Source organism: Pseudophryne corroboree, chromosome 10 (assembly GCF_028390025.1).
Source record: "Pseudophryne corroboree isolate aPseCor3 chromosome 10, aPseCor3.hap2, whole genome shotgun sequence".
Classification (NCBI taxonomy): Eukaryota; Metazoa; Chordata; class Amphibia; order Anura; family Myobatrachidae; genus Pseudophryne; species Pseudophryne corroboree.
The window spans coordinates 267,306,958-267,324,735 of record NC_086453.1 but is presented as its reverse complement, the minus strand read 5'-3'; the positions used below and the strand labels follow the sequence as shown (position 1 = coordinate 267,324,735).

The 17,778-nt window shown below is 46.6% G+C and overlaps 1 protein-coding gene across 2 annotated transcripts in view; it reads left to right on the top strand.

Annotated features, from left to right (window-relative positions):
* The window catches only part of LAYN (layilin), a 67,613-nt gene extending 50,219 nt beyond the window's left edge, over nt 1-17,394 (top strand). For both annotated transcript variants that reach the window (XM_063943259.1, XM_063943260.1), the window contains exons 4-7: nt 1,541-1,591; nt 10,309-10,383; nt 13,264-13,360; nt 16,016-17,394. In XM_063943259.1, coding sequence (XP_063799329.1) covers nt 1,541-1,591; nt 10,309-10,383; nt 13,264-13,360; nt 16,016-16,379 — 587 coding nt within the window. In that variant the 3' untranslated portion in view covers nt 16,380-17,394. The remainder of the gene's footprint in view (nt 1-1,540; nt 1,592-10,308; nt 10,384-13,263; nt 13,361-16,015) is intronic.
* Nucleotides 17,395-17,778: the final 384 nt, after the last annotated feature.

Sequence of the window (17,778 nt, the reverse complement as noted above, 5' to 3'; positions counted from 1 at the left end):
CTCGGATGCAGTATCGGATTTCTCACCCATTATCGGGTGGCTTGCGGCACCCAGTGGCAAACGCAGGATTTGCATGGGGGGGGTTCCGGAACTGGGTGGAGCCAAGCACGGGGGTGGGGACTGAGGTGACCCAGTATGTGCTGGGTCCACAAAACTAGTGTGTGTGTGTGTGTGTGTGTGTGTGTGTGTGTGTGTGTGTGTGTATATGTGTGTGTATATATATATATCTATCTATCTATCTCTACATATATATATATATATATATATATATCTCTCTACATATATATATATATATATATATATATATACGCATAGCATATTAAACAGGCATACATATATATATATATATATATATATATATATATATACATACATACATACATACAGTACACGTGTGTATATATATATATATATACGCATGTATATATATCATATGTGTGTTTATATATATATATATATATATATATATATATATATACACGTGTATATATGTATGCACATGGATATATATGTACTATAATTAAAATAAAGTAAACTTTTATTAAGCACTTACAAGTGCCACCAGGAAGACAGCAGGCTGCAGAGGACGCTAGACAGCCATTAACAATACTCATGCAACTAAAGAATACATATATATATTTTTTTTGGTGGAGGGGGGTTTCTGGGTGCTAGGAAACCCCCCCTGGGTGCGCCACTGGCACCCATGGCGCCACGCAAGCCGCCTGTCGCAGAGGCCAGGAAATATCCGTCCAATGACGGGGTCACCTGGCCTCTTCCCTCCCCTTAAACGGTAGCGACATGCCTCTGTTTTCACAAACGGAGACCATTGTCGCCCTCTGAACGGCATCAGACTGTCATTCACTAATAGTCTGATGCCATACTGCTTCCTACAACGCAGGACCCATCTGCACACTCGCAGGACAGGTCTTGCACATGCGCAAAGTACCGAACATCGGTACATGGTGCATCAGGAAGTAGATCCAACGGGATCTGAATGAGGACTATAAATTAACCTATGTTGAAAACTCAAAATATACACAGCTACCAAAAAATGCCAAAGAATGACGTGGAAGCCACCACTAGAGGCACCGTAACAATAATTGTATCCTGTAGAGCAGAGGTTCTCAACGTTAGACTTTAACTTTTTCCCAACAGGCCATGTTATCAGGATTTCTGTCTGTGGAAACAGTTGGGATAATTATTGCCCCAGCAAAATAAATTAACTCACCTGTGTGTGATTAACGACATTGACAAAATATGACCTGTTGAAGTTTCCTAGTAAGGACTCAAGCTGAGAACTATTGCTCTAGCGGAATAACTGTGACACTCTGTCCAGTCAGCACCTGTGTTGAAAATGGACACAGTGTTGTTTGGATTTTATCTCATACTATATTTGTCGATGCTGGGACACCAGACCAAGGGCAAGAAACTGGGGCATGAGATTGGGGGGATGTCACGTTACAATTAGAGATTTCTGCTGTCTTATACTGTATATTATATCTGGAATTGGCTTTAAAATATCTTTGTCATTTCTGTTTAGTAGAGAAACCATCCGATCGCCCTACTAGAAACTCTTCATCTTCGTTTGTTGGTAAGTGTTTGGACACCATCTCCACGAGTTACAGTGCATCCGGAAATTATACATAGCGCTTCACTTTTTCCACATTTTGTTATGTTACAGCCTTATTCCAAACTGGAATAAATTCATTTCTCTTACGTCCTAGAGGATGCTGGGGACTCCGTAAGGACCATGGGGTATAGACGGCTCCGCAGGAGACATGGGCACTGTAAAGCTTTAGAATGGGTGTGCACTGGCTCCTCCCTCTATGCCCCTCCTCCAGACCTCAGTTAGTTTCTGTGCCCAGTGGAGACTGGATGCACTGCAGGGGAGCTCTCCTGAGTTTCTCTGAAAAAGCTTTTGTTAGGTTTTTTATTTTCAGGGAGCACTGCTGGCAACAGGCTCCCTGCATCGTGGGACTGAGGGGAGAGAAGCAGACCTACTTAAATGATAGGCTCTGCTTCTTAGGCTACTGGACACTATTAGCTCCAGAGGGAGTCGGAACGCAGGTCTCACCCTGCAGTTCGTCCCAGAGCCGCGCCGCCGTCCTCCTCAAAGAGCCGGAAGATAGAAGCCGGGTGAGTATAAGAAGAAAGAAGACTTCAAAGGCGGCAGAAGACTTCAGATCTTCATGAGGTAACGCGCAGTGGTAACGCTGCGCGCCATTGCTCCCAGCTCACACACACAGGCGCCACAGTAAGGGTGCAGGGCGCAGGGGGGGCGCCCTGGGCAGCATAAATATACCTCAGATAAGACTGGCAGAGTACTTATATATACTGTAGAGCCTATATAATTCCAAATCCCCCGCCAGTATAAAGATTTAGAGCGGGACCGAAGCCCGCCATCGGGGGGTGGAGCTTGAACCTCCAGCACTAACCAGCGCCATTTTTCTCCTCAGCATGCTGCAGAGAAGTGGCCCCGGACTCTTCCCTGCTGTTACCTAGAACAGAAGGCCAAAACGAGGGGGGGGGGGGGGGGGGGCACATAATTTGGTGCAAAAATGTGGTGTTTTTACACATATATATATATATATATATATATATATATATATATATATATATATATATAAAAAGCGCTGACAGCCTGGGATTTTTGGTCTCAGTGTACAATGGCGCTGGGTGTGTGCTGGCACACTCTCTCTCTGTCTCTCCTAAGGGCCTTATTGTGGGTCAGTCCCCATAATATTAGGTATCCCAGTGTGTGTGGAGGTGTCAGTACGTGTGTGTCGACATGTCTGAGGTGGAAGGCTCATTTAGGGAGGAGGCAGAGCAGATGATTGTGGTGTCTCCGTCAGCGCCGCCGACACCTGATTGGATGAATATGTGGAATGTTTTAAATGCTAATGTGACTTTATTACACAAAAGATTGGACAAATCTGAGTCCAAGGAAAAAGCAGGGAGTCAATCCATAGCTTTGACTGTGTCACAGGGCCCTTCGGGGTCTCAGAAACGTCCCCTTTCACAGGTAGTAGATCACTGAGGACCCCTCTGTCCCTGACACAAGGGTCTGCATGTTTAAGGAAAAGAAACCTGAGGTAACTTTTCCCCCATCTCACGAGCTGAACGCCCTGTTTAAAAAAAAAAAAAAAAGCTTGGAAAACTACAGATTAGAAACTACAGATTCCCAAGAGAATTAATATGGCGTAACCTTTCCACTCCCAGGACAGGTTGCGGTGGGAATCCTCACCCACGGTGGACAAGGCTTCAACGCGCTTGTAAACAAACAAAAAAAGTGGCGCTACCATCCCCTGATATGGCAGCCCTTAAGGATCCTGCTGATCGCAGACAGGAAACTACCTTAAACTCAATTTATACACATACGGGTGCACTACTAAGGCCGGCAGTAGCGTCGGCATGGGTGGGTAGCGCAGTTGCAACGTGGGCAGATACCTTGTCATCTGACATTGACACCCTAGATGAAGATACCATTTTGTTGACCTTGGGTCACATTAAAGACGCAGCATAAATATATGAGAGAAGCTGCAAGAGATATTGGGCTGTTGGGTTCAAGAGCCAATGCCATGGCAATTTCTGCTAGACGATCCCTGTGGACCCGCCAATGGACGGGTGATGCTGATTCAAAAAGACATATTGAGACTTTGACTTACAAAGGTGAAGTTTTATTTGGGGAGGGCCTCGCGGATCTGGTTACCGCAGCTACCGCGGGTAAATCTTCTTTTTTGCCTTATGTTCCCCCACAGCAAAAGAAAACACATCAATATCAGAGGCAGTCCTTTCGGTCGCATAAGTTCAGAAAGGGTCGGAGCTTTTCCTTCCTCGCCAGAGGTGGAGGTAGCGGGAAAAGAGCGGCTAGTTCCCAGGGTCAAAAGTCCTCCCCGTCCTCTACAAAATCCATTGCCAGTTTCCTCCCCACAGAGGGAAACAGTGGCAGCTGCCATACAGAAACTGTATCGTCAGTAAGTGAATATCAAGGTTCCCCTTCTACAACAGAGGAAGGGTTTTTATTCAAGCCTTTTTGTGGTCCCGAAACCGGATGGCTCGGTCAGGCCCATTATGAATCTAAAATCCCTGAACCTATATCTGAAAAGGTTCAAATTCAAGATGGAATCTCTCCGGGCAGTGATCTCCAGCCTGGAAGGTTTTTTTTTATGGTGTCACTAGACACAAAAAGGATGCCATGTCCCCATTTATCCTCCTCATCAGGCATACCTGAGATTCGCTGTACAGGATTGTTATTACCAATTTCAGACGTTGCCGTTTGGGTTTTCCACGGCCCCGACAAGTTAATGGCGGAAATGATGGTGCTCCTGCGCAAGCAAGGCGTCACAATTATCCCGTACTTGGATGATCTCCTAATAAAGGCGAGTTCAAGGGAAAAATTTGTTACAAAGTGTATCTCTCTCCCTGAGAATACTACAACAACACGGCTGGATCCTAAATCTACCAAAGTCGCAGTTGGTTCCAACAACTCGACTGTCGTTTTTGGGCATGATTCTGGACACAGAAAAACGAAAGGCCTTTCTCCCAGAAGAAACAGCCCAAGTACTCCAGAACATGGTCAGAGACCTGTTAAAGCCAAAAAGAGTGTCAGTTCATCAATGCACTCATGTATTAGGAAAGATGGTGGCGGCCTAAGAGGCCATTCCACACGGACTTTTCAGTGGGACCTTCTGTACAAGTGGTCAGGGTCCCACCTGCACATGCATCGGAAGATTGCCCTGTTCCCCCGGGCCACGGTCTCTCTCCTGTGGTGGCTCCTGAGTGCTCACCTTCTAGAGGGTCGCAGGTTTGGATTTCAAGATTGGATTCTTGTGACCACGGACGCGAGCCTCCGAGGATGGGGAGCAGTCACACAGGGAAACAATTTTCAGGGAATATGGTCAAGCCAAGAGGCTTGCCTACACATCGTTGTGCTGAAATTGAGGGCCATTTACAATGGCCTCAAACAAGCGGAGAATTTTCTTCGCAACCTACCTGTTCTGATCCAGTCAGACAACGTCACGGCCGTGGCGCATGTGAACTGCCAGGGCGTAAAAAAAAAAACAGAGCTGAAATGGCAGAAGCCACCAGGATTCTTCGCTGGGCGGAAAATCATGTAAGCGCTCTGTCAGCGGTCTTCATTCCAGAGTGGACAACTGGGAAGCAGACTTCCTCAGCAGACATGATCTCCATCCAGGAGAGTGGGGACTTCATCAGGAAGTCTTTACAGAAGTGACAAGTCGTTGAGGACTTCCTCAAATAGACATGATGGTATCACGCCTCAACAGGAAGATTTGGACATATTGTTCCAGGTCGAGGGACCCTCAGGCAGTGGTGGTGGACGCCCTGGTGACACCGTGGGTGTTTCAGTCGGTCTATGTGTTCCCTCCGCTTCCTCTCATCTCAAAAATATTGAGAATCATAAGACGAACAAAAGTGCAGACGATACTCATTGTTCCAGAAGGGCCTGGTATGCAGATCTTCAGGGACTGCTCTCAGAAGATCCGTGGCCCCTTCCTCTCAGGGAGGACCTGCTACTACAGGGGCCGTGCGTGTTCCAAGACTTACCGCGGTTACGTTTGACGGCATAGCGGTTGAATACCAAATCCTAACTAAAAAGGGTATTTCAGAGGAGGTCATTCCTACTCTTATTAAAGATAGAAAAGATGTTACGGCGATACACTATCACCGTATCTGGAGAAAATATGTGTCTTGGTGTGAAACCAAGGATGCTCCTACTGAGGATTTCCAACTAGGACATTTTCTCCATTTTCTACAGACAGGAGTGGATATGGGCCTAAAGTTAGGCTCAATTAAGGTGCAGATTTCTGCCTTATCCATATTCTTTCAGAAGGAATTGGCTTCTCTAACAGAAGTCCAGACTTTGGTAAAAGGGATGTTGCACATCCAACCTCTTTTTGTGCCCCCAGTGGCACCATGGGACCTTAACATGGTGTTAAGTTTCCTTGAGTCACACTGGTTTGAACCGCTTCAAACAGTTGAATTGAAGTTTCTCATTTGATCATGTTATTGACCTTGGCATCTGCGAGGCGGGTGTCCAAGTGGGCGGCCTTGTCTTTCAAGAGCCCCTATCTGATTTTCCATGCGGATCGAGCAGAGTTGAGGACTCGTCCTCAATTTCTACCTAAAGTGGTTTCGTCATTTCATATGAACCAACCTATTGTGGTAGCTGTGGCTACGGGATCCTTGGAGAATTCCAAGTCCCTTGATGTAGTCAGGGCCTTAAAGATTTATTTAGCCAGAACGGCTACGGTTAGGAAAACAGATGCACTGTTTGTCCTGTATGCTGCCAACAAGGTTGGCACTCATGCATCTAAGCAGACTATTGCTCGCTGGATCTGTAACTCGATTCAGCAGGCTCATTCTACGGCTGGACTGCCGGTACCAAATTCAGTACAGGCCCATTCCACTAGGAAGGTGGGCGCTTCTTGGGCGGATGCCCGAGACGTCTCGGCATTACAGCCTTGCCGAGCAGCTACTTGGTCGGGGTCAAACACTTTTGCTAAGTGATACAAGTTGATACCCTGGCTGATGAGGACCTCGTGTTTGCTCAGTCGGTGCTGCAGAGTCATCCGCACTCTCCCGCCCGTTCTGGAGCTTTGGTATAAACCCCATGGTCCTTACGGAGTCCCCAGCATCTTCTAGGACGTAAGAGAAAATAAGATTTTAAACCTACCGGTAAAAAATTTTTTTCCTAGTCCGTAGAGGATGCTGGGCGCCCGTCCCAGTGCGGAAACATTCTGCAAGACTTGTATATAGTTATTGCATACTTAAGGGTTAAGTTACAGTTGAGATCGGCCTTTGGCTGATGCTGTTTTTGTTCATACTGATAACTGGTTATTGTATAAATGTTGTACGGTGTGTATGGTGTGGGCTGGTGTGTATCTCGCCCTTAGATAACAAAGTCCTTTTCCTCGTACTGTCAGTCTCCTCTGGGCACAGTCCTAACTGAGGTCTGGAGGAGGGGCATAGAGGGAGGAGCCAGTGCACACCCATTCTAAAGCTTTACAGTACCCATGTCTCCTGCGGAGCCATCTATACCCCATGGTCCTTACGCAGTCCCCAGCATCCTCTACGGACTAGCAGAAAAAGATTTACCGGTAGGTTTAAAATCTTATTTTTTTTCTCTCAAAATTCTACACACACTACCCCATAATGACAACATAAAAAAAGTTTTTTTGAGATTTTTGCAAATTTATTAAAAATAAAAAACTAAGAAATCACATGTACATAAGTATTCACAGCCTTTGCTCAATACTTTGCTGATGCACCTTTGGAAGCAATTACAGCCTCAAGTCTTTTTGAATATGATGACACAAGATTGGCACACCTATCTTGGGCTCTGGCTGGGCCACTCAAGGACATTCACAGAGTTGTTCTGAAGCCACTCCTTTGGTATCTTGGCTGTGTGCTTAGGGTCGTTGTCTTGTTGAAATATGAACCGTCGCCCCAGTCTGAGGACAGGAGCACTCTGGAGCAGGTTTTCATCCAGGATGTCTCTGTACAGTACATTGCTGCATTCATCTTTCCCTCTATTCAGACATGTCTCCCAGTTCCTGCCGCTGAAAAACATCCCCACAGTATGATGCTGCCACCACGCTTCACTATAGGGATGGTATTGGCCTGGTGATGAGTAGTGCCTGGTTTCCTCCAAACATGACATCTGGCATTCACGCAAAAGAGATCAATCTTTGTCTCATCAAACAAGAGAATTTTGTTTCTCATGGTCTGGGAGTCCTGCAGGTGCATTTTGGCAAACTCAGGGCGGGATGCCATGTGCTTTTTACTAAGGAGTATTTTCCATCTGGCCACTCTACAATACAGGCCTGATTGGTGGATTGCTGCAGAAATTGTTGTCCTTCTGGAAGGTTCACTTCTCTCCACAGAGAAATGCTGTAGCTCTGACAGAGTGACCATCAGATTCTTGGTCACCTCCCTGACTAGGGCTCTTCTCCCCCGATCGCTCAGTTTAGACGGCCAGCCAGCTTTTGGAAGAGTCCTGGTGGTTCCGAACGTCTCCATTTACGGATGATGGAGGCCACTGCGCTCATTGGGACCTTCAAAACAGCAGATTTTTTTCTGTACCCTTCCACAGATTTGTGCCTCGAGACAATCCTGTCTTGGAGGTCTACAGACAATTCTTTTGACTTCATGCTTGGTTTGTGCTCAGACATGCACTGTCAAGTGTGGGACCTTATATAGACAGGTGTGTGCCTTTCCAAATCATGTCCAATCAACTGAATTTACCACAGGTGGATTCCAATTAAGCTGTAGGAACATCTCAAGGATGATCAGTGGAAACAGGATGCACCTGAGCTCAATTTTGAGATTCATGGAAAAGACTGTGAATACTTATGTACATGTGATTTCTTAGTTTTTATTTTTAATAAATTTGCAAAAATCTCAAAAAAACTTTTTTCACGTTATCATTATGGGGTATTGTGTGTAGAATTTTGAGGGGAAAAAATAATTTATTCCATTTTGGAATAAGGCTGTAACATAACAAAATGTGGAAAAAGTGAAGAGCTGTCAATACTTTCTGGATGCACTGTATACTAATACAATAACTGGATATATATGTATGCCTGTGCCAAACACACAGTGATTTTCTCTGGGCAGTCGGGCAGGTCTTGGCGACTTGGGGTGTGGCACATGGAAATGTGGGCTTGTTTGGGCAAATTGTCAGCCAATAATATCTCGCTTTGCAGCTCTGAAATGTCAGGAGTCATGAAAATTTAATTTATTAGTTACTGCAACTGAATGAGAGAGACATAGCTTATGTTCCATGTGGTATATACTGTATACAAGTAAAAATGGTAAAAGAATAACTATAAGCAATATGCTGAAATCTAGTTATGTAACAGCTGAGGAAGCTAAAAAGAACATAAAGGGTCAAACTTGGACATACTGCATACTCAGCAGCATCAACCTGTAAGACACTCTGGCCTATTTATCAAACTGATACCGCTTTCACATCACAATGCCGGCTCGCACCCAGGAATTGGAAACGGGTCCTTACCGGGTGCAACCCGGCATTGGACCTTTTCAGACTGGCTTCTCATCCCGGCAATATGACAGGTCGGGTTGCCATCGGGGATTGAGGTGGTACCGGGTGGCGGGTGCGGAGGCAGTGCTGGGAGATGAAATCATCTCCACGCCGCCTCTGCCTATACCGTGAACGGGTCCCGGATCGCATCAACCCGGCAACCCGTTCACATTGCACCTGACCCGGTAATAACCCGGGAATAACCCTTCTTCATTGAAATACCGGGTCAGGAAACCCCAGAATTCGGGACTGACCCTTTCACACCACACAGTGATCCGTGTCGACCTGGCAATATACCGGGTCGATACCGGGTTATTTGTGTGGTGTGAAAGGGGTATGAGAAAACAGATATTTTCACCAGAAATAGGGCTTCTCTCCATCTATCAAAGGGTCACCACCAGCAACCGATTCTCCAACAAAAGTCTCTGTCCAGGCCTCCCTCCCTCTCTAGCCGGAAGTTAGTGCTATGGCCCCAGCACAATTCTCACCATGATTTGTGCAGCACTACTGCCAATGATGGCAGACTCTGGAGAGGTAGGTATAGATGAATGGGTGCTGCCTGTGCAGTGCGGGCCGCTCTGGACTTAGGGACCCATGTGCACCGTACACCCTGCACCAGTTATAGATATGCCACTGTTAAAAGCACCACAAACATATTTGTGCACCTTTCCCAGCAGTGAAAATAAGCCCACTGTAAGATGTCCATAGTGTCTCCATATTGCTCTTTTGTGGCAGGTGGGGAGTTTGACTGGGGTGTCAAACCATAACGCATCTGTCCTAAGGTGAGAACAGGGAGAACAGGAGGCTCCCTTGGAGCAGAAGGTAGAAAGGAGGTACCCCTGACGGGTTCAGTATGATTTACCGGTGGGTAGGATGACGGCCGTTAATATATCGACAGCAGCATCCCAGCCGCCAATATGCCAACAGCAGGGTGAGCGCAAAGAGTCCCATTACGGGCTCGCTGCGCTCGCCACACTGTGGGCTCGGTGGCTCGCTGCACTCGCTGCAGGTTCTCTTCCCACTCTATGGGTGGACACCCACAAGTGGGAATAGTCCTATTGCGCTAGTATTCCGGCAGCCAGCATTGCCAACTGTTGGGATTCCGGCGTCAGTATCCTGAACGCCGGGATCCTGACAGCCGGCAAATTAAACATATACCCCCCGATATGTGGACAGGATGTATTCAATTTGGCAAAGCTCCTTAATTTCTCTCTCTCTCTCTCTCTCTCTCTCTCATGTTTAAGATGTTGGATCAGCTGCCACCACGGAACCAGAAGTGTCCATAAAAAACACAAATGAGACTGCCAAAGAAGCAGAAGGTATGTGTGATAGCCCTGACTCAAAGAAGGGTCTGTGGTATAAATAACCGGGGAATGTGATTGGAGTGAATGATGCTAAACGGCAACTCTACTGGCCTGTGCCTACGCCCAGTAGAGCAGGGGCTGGATGTACAGTAGGAGCATGGGGGCCTGTGCCTACGCCCAGTAGAGCAGGGGCTGGATGTACAGTAGGAGCATGGGGGCCTGTGCCTATGCCAAGTAGAGCAGGGGCTTGATGTACAGTAGGAGCATGGGGGCCTGTGCCTACGCCAAGTAGAGCAGGGGCTGGATGTACAGTAGGAGCATGGGGGCCTGTGCCTACGGCCAGTAGAGCAGGGGCTGGATGTACAGTAGGAGCATGGGGGCCTGTGCCTACGCCAAGTAGAGCAGGGGCTGGATGTACAGTAGGAGCATGGGGGCCTGTGCCTACGGCCAGTAGAGCAGGGGCTGGATGTACAGTAGCACTAGGAGCATGGGGGCCTGTGTCTTTGGACAGTAGAGCAGGGGCTGTGGTATAAATAACCGGGGAATGTGATTGGAGTGAATTATGCTAAACGGCAACTCTACTGGCCTGTGCCTACGCCCAGTAGAGCAGGGGCTGGATGTACAGTAGGAGCATGGGGGCCTGTGCCTACGCCAAGTAGAGCAGGGGCTGGATGTACAGTAGGAGCATGGGGGCCTGTGCCTACGACCAGTAGAGCAGGGGCTGGATGTACAGTAGCACTAGGAGCATGGGGGCCTGTGTCTTTGGACAGTAGAGCAGGGGCTGGATGTAGCACTAGGAGCATGGGGGCCTGTGCCTACGTCAAGTAAAGCAGGGGCTGGATGTAGCACTAGGAGCATGGGGGCCTGTTCCTGTGGCCGGTAGAGCAGGAGCTGCATGTAGCACTAGGAGCATCGGGGCCTGTGCCTACGCCTAGTAGAGCAGGAGCTGCATGTAGCACTAGGAGCATCGGGGCCTGTGCCTACGCCCAGTAGAGCAGGAGCTGCATATAGCACTAGGAGCATGGGGGCCTGTGCCTACGCCCAGTAGAGCAGGAGCTGCATGTAGCAATAGGAGCATGGGGGCCTGTGCCTATGCCCAGTAGAGCAGGAGCTGCATGTAGCACTAGGAGCATGGGGGCCTGTGCCTACGCCCAGTAGAGCAGTAGCTGCATGTAGCACTAGGAGCATGGGGGCCTGTGCCTACGGCCAATAGAGCAGGAGCTGCATGTAGCACTAGGAGCATGGGGGGCCTGTGCCCAGTAGAGCAGGGGCTGAATGTAGCACTAGGAGCATGGGGGCCTGTGCCTGTGGCCAGTAAAGCAGGGGCTGAATGTAGCACTAGTAGCATGGGGGTCTGTGCATACGGCCAGTAGAGCAGGGGCTGGATGTAGCACTTGTAGCATGGGGGCCTGTGCCTGTGGCCAGTAGAGCAGGTGCTGGATATAGCACTAGGAGCATGTGGGCCTGTGGCCAGTAGAGCAGGGGCTGGGTGTAGCACTAGGAGCATGGGGGCCTGTGTCTATGCCCAGTAGAGCAGGAGCTGCATGTAGCACTAGGAGCATGGGGGCATGTGCCTATGCCCAGTAGAGCAGGAGCTGCATGTAGCACTAGGAGCATGGGAGCCTGTGCCTACGACCAGTAGAGCAGGAGCTGCATGTAGCACTAGGAGCATGGGGGCCTATGCCCAGTAGAGCAGGGGCTGAATGTAGCACTAGGAGCATGGGGGCCTGTGTCTACGGCCAGTAGAGCAGGGGTGAATGTAGCACTAGGAGCATGGGGGCCTGTGCATACGGCCAGTAGAGCAGGGGCTGGATGTAGCACTTGTAGCATGGGGGCCTGTGCCTACAGCTAGTAGAGCAGGGGTGAATGTAGCACTAGGAGCATGGGGGGGCCTGTGCCTGTGGCCAGTAGAGCAGGGGCTGGATGTAGCACTAGGAGCATGGGGCCTGTGCCTATGGCCAGTAGAGCAGGCGTGAATGTAGCACTATGAGCAATGGGGGCCTGTGCCTACAGCCAGTAGAGCAGGGACTGAAGTGAGTGATAAAATATTATTTGTACAATAAAATTGCTGTTTTATATAAATAATAAATAACTAACCTACATTCCCACCATGGACCACAAAACATTCCAACATTGTGGTCATTCCTTTTAGGTGCGAGTTGTAGAATGAGAGTTGCCATTTTCTCTGCAAATTCGCATTTTGTAATCCAAATAAACGCACATTTTTCCGTTCGCACCTCACTGAGGTTAGAGCTGGTAGGGAAAGTCCATATTTTAAGGATAAAATGTTGGGACACCCTGCAGAACACCTTGGACAGCCCCCCTAATGACTAATAAGGCAATTGGAAGTTTTCAATTAGCTTCATTAGTACAATACTTACATGTTATTTTGGGGGTTTTATAAAAAATGGCCTCAAATTACACCCAAATTATTTTGAAAAATAATAGCTTTTTATGTTTTCTTTACGTTTTTTAAAGTCATCTCAATTGCCTGTAAAGCATCTTTTTATTCCTACTTTATTTTGCATTTTTTATTTTTTCTTAGGAAACTAAACAAAAAAAATGCACAAACCAGCCATTTAACACTGTTGTACAATCTCCAGTACTTTCCTTATGACCATTAACAGCCTTCTATAGGATTCTGTAAACGAAATTGTCAGGTTTTGGTGGTCCATGAAGGTCACCCCACTTTTTCATGCACTCTCACATTGCATGTGGGGGGAAATGCGCAAACCCCCACTGCGAGTACCGCGAATTAACAGTCTCTGGAGCGCGCATTTGTGCGGATGTCTGCAAGTTTCATGAAACAATTCTCAACTCACACAATTGGATTGTCCCCTTTCGGTGTACGTACATAGCAGACACACCTAAAAGAATTTGAATTTGTCATTTCAGAGACGTACCTACATTTTATTCTTATTGCAACTATCCCGTTGATGACGCTCTTGTTGATTTTTATCGGAGTCCTGTGCTGCTGTATCATAGAGAGAAGGCAAGTTTTACTGACACATCTTTCCATCATATCTTTATGAAGTTTCGTCTGCAACCCTTAAAATAAAAAAAACCTAAGAAACTCCACCAATAGATGCATATTTACTAATTACTGGTTTTCACACCCAATAATTAGTTTCTTATTGTCGCTACATAAAGTAATAAGAAATTAGCTTTCTCCCAAACGTACTAAAATTCACTTGCAGAGACAGGGGCTCCAAAAGGGGGATGTAGTTATGTTACCGGTGGTCAGGAGACCGTCGCTCACAATACCGGCACCTACATCCCAAACCCTCACCATCCCGACGGTCTGCATGCCGACCAACAGGGACTATTCCAACTTGTGGGTGTCCACGACACCCAATAAGTGAGAACAGAACCTGTGGTGAGCCTGCAAGGGGCCTCATTGCTCCCCTCCCCCCCAACAGCTGGGATCCCAACATCGGTATCAGGGCTGCCATCAGAAATGATGGGGCCCGGGACCGGCAAAATAGGCAGGGCCCCCCTCCAGCCCCCCAAAATAAAATAAATAATAATAATTAAATAAAAAAATATATATATTTTTTTTTTTTAAAAAGAAGAAAATTTCTATGTCCCCATAGCCGCTGCCGCCGCTGCAGTCTGTTCGTCAGCCTGCTTCAGGTAAAACTATTGAAAATGTCCCACAAATATTATTTGATAGGCCCCATATTCTTTTCAAACTTATTGCGTGGATTCATGTGACATTGATAATTGGGCTTTTATATTGACTAGCATTAATTCTGCTGACTGTGAGCTGCATTGATCTAATGCTCCACGTTATCTACTATGGTCCTATACCAAACAAAAATAACAGGAAGATTTATTTAGCAGTCCCTTTCTATGTACTAAGAGATGTTGGGCCTAATTCAGCATGGCTCGCTATTGCTATTAAAAGTGTGATTTTTTTGCAAAGAATGGCATAGGTAGTTGGCGCTCAGAAATTGAAAAAGAAACCCACTACAGTAACTGCGTATGCATCGCAATACATACGCATAAGCGGGAACATCGAAGGGATAAATTCTATCTGTGCCATGGCAGAGCTTCCACAAATCTGCACATGATTTTGTATGCAAGTGATTGCAGACTACGTCAGAGACCCGGCCGCAAAACGGCCATGACACGCCTGCTACCACTCCCACCAAAGCCATGTTATTACCCCTAAATGCTCACTTCCTGTTAATCACTGTGCAGTCGCTTCATTTTAATATTGCGAATGCACCGCGATCGTAATGCGGCTCTGGTGCATGCACACTGCATATGCAGCACATGCACAGTATTTCGATAATTAGCCACTTGGCAAAACTCTAAATTGCGATCCATGCTGAATTAGGCCTAATGTGCATTACCGCTTATTGCAGCAGTGCAGGATGTTTTAGAACAGAGATTTATGAAAAAGAGAGTCACCAGAGAGGTGTTATTGTAACCCACCCCTCTGGCGATCTCTGTTCATCTCTGTTCCTCTGTATCACATCAACCTAATGCTGATGTTATGCGTTATGGCTCCTGGGTGGCCCTAATGAGCATGTACAAGATTTCAAGAATTACAGACATGGGGCTGTAAATAAATGGCACATGTGCGAACACAATTGGAAGAACATCCACAGGTGGCATCAGGAATGTAAGTATTCATAATGCCATCCCCAGATGGCGTTATGCATTACTTGACAAGTTGTGAAAAGTTCAGCTTTTGGTAGCATATCGAGGACAAAATGTAATAATGATCACATTAAGGGGGTCATTCCGAGTTGATCGCTCGCTAGCAGTTTTTAGCAGCATTGCAAACGCTATGCCGCCCTCTGAGAGTGTATTTTAGCTTAGAAGAAGTGCGAACGAAAGGATCGCAGAGCGGCTACAAAGTTTTTTTGTGCAGTTTCAGAGTAGCTCAAAACCTACTCAGCGCTTGCGATCACTCCAGACTGTTCAGTTCCTGTTTTGACGTCAGAAACCCGCCCAGCGTTCGCCCAGCCACGCCTAAGTTTTTCCGAACACTCCCTGAAAACGGTCAGTTGACACCCAGAAACGCCCCTTTCCTGTCAATCACTCTGCGGCTGAAATGCTTCGCTAGACCCTGTGCAAAACTACATCGTTCGTTGTGCTCGTACGATGCGCGTGCGCATTGCGCTGCATACCCATTGGCAGAACAGCCGTTTTTTAGCCTGATCGCTGCGCTGCGAACAACTGCAGCTAGCGATCAACTCGGAATGACCCCCTAAATGCGAATATCAACAAACATCTTTGCATACTCACCTGTTGGATCTTGTGCCAGTATGCAGCGCTTTCGTCATGCTGGATTAGCTCCATGACACAAAGCTGTCCTTGGCGATGCATGGGCTTCTGGGTTCCTGACTTAGAGAATGAAATGCGCGACCGTTGGCCTGTGCATGTACCTATTTTGGAGAGACGTCTGAAGGATATATAGATGGAGTTTAGAATATAGATCTCACAAAGGCCACTGGACGATGCTCATCTTCCCCAACAATACTGGCCTGGATCAGTAAGTGTTAGGATTTGCCCGACCTGTCTGCACAGATGTACCCATGCGTGAGCAGTAGGGCAGCCAGTTTGCACATGCACTATGGAATTATGTTACCTGAATTTAACATTTAATTAGCAATTATTTAATGTTTTTTTTAAGGAGACAAGTGAGAAGTGATGCCTCTGTTAAGGAACCCAGCTTCTGGATGTCCCCTAATAGACGGAACAGCCCAAATCTGGAGATTTACAATGTCATCAAGCGGCAGACAGAAGCCGATTTAGCAGGGACAAGACCAAATATTCGCAATACCTCCTTTCAGATCGCTCCAGGGGAGACCTCACCTCCAGACAACCTCTCAGGAGAGTATGATAACATGGGAAGGAACATTTCGGAGAGTGGCTTCGTTACACTTGCCAGCACAGAGAGTGGATTTGTGACTAATGAACTATATGAGCTGTGTAACGACCGATATGGGAGAAGCACTGAGTCAGGCTGGGTAGAGAATGAAATCTATGGCTACTAAATAATAAATAAAAAAAACAATGGGACAAATACATGAAGGTAGAAGATGTAATACAGTAAATGTAGACAGTCTTCTTCCACAACAATAACAATATACTGGCTGCCTATGGTTATACAGTTTTTCCATGTCATAAAACATCACTGAAATATGCATCACAAATCTCTCTGCCCTTCCCAATATGGATTTGCAAAAAAATAAGTTTTTTTTTTTTTAATTCATATGAATTATTTCTAAGTGGACGTCTCATCTGCAATTAGACATTTCACCACTAGATGCCACTGCAGATAAAGGAACTGCAAGACTGTTTTTCCAAATACTGTCTACAGCACTGTTCTTGTGCTTGGTTTTGCACGTCCTTCCCTTGGTGAACTGAACCAGTGGAACACGCTACCTCGAATGAAGTCTCCAGACATGCAAAATAGCTCCTCATGTCGCCTTATTTCACTGCATCTTGATGCTATCAAACAATTATGTACATGTCAAAATGTATGCTGAATCCATGAAGTTTATGTTTACATTATTATTAATGTCATTCTCTTACATAACGTAAAATTATTGTTATACGTTAAATAAGACCTTATTGTATATTAATATGATGAGATATTGGGTCTCGTGCTAAGCTTAACATACGCTTCCATCCTGGGCCATCTTAATGTATATAGCACACTGGACAGCATGACAATTCTAGGGGCCTTCGAGCGGGGGTGCATGGTGGTCACACAATCAGAGTGGCGAGGTAGCATTCTCTACCAGACTGCAGCCAGGCAGTGAATGTCTGTCAGCATGCTGATTGGTGGATGGCTGGAGCTATCCACCAATCAAAGTGCTGACAGCCATTCACTGTATGGAAGCATGAGGAGAGATGGTTTAAAATTACAGAAGTGCATTGCTTTGTCCAGGGCCTACAATGCTGTTACGACGGCTTCCATGTGAGCACATCTGAGTGCATGTACATTTCAATTTAGTACATTTCAATTTACATTAACGACCAAAGAAGCATGACTGTGTTGTAATGCGGCATTCTCACATAGGCAGAGTTCAGTGAAGGTGTGTCAATGTATCTGTGAGTGTGTCGGTATAACTGCAATAAGAGTTGGGCAGAAGAGTAAATGCACCTGTTTTGAGGTGTATAATTTGCACTTAGTATAGGGTACATGCAAGTGCCCAGTTATAATGATGGTGATTAGTAGCAATCTAGGTGTACATGGGCCCTCATTCCGAGTTGATCGCTCGCTGCTGTTTTTCGCAGCATAGCGATCAGGCTAAAAATTGGCTGTTCTGCGCATGCGTATGGGCCACAGGGCGCACGCGCCAAGTAATTTCACACAAAACTAAGCAATTTTACACAGGGGCGAGCGACGCTTTTCAGTCGCTCTGCTGATCGGTGAGTGATTGACAG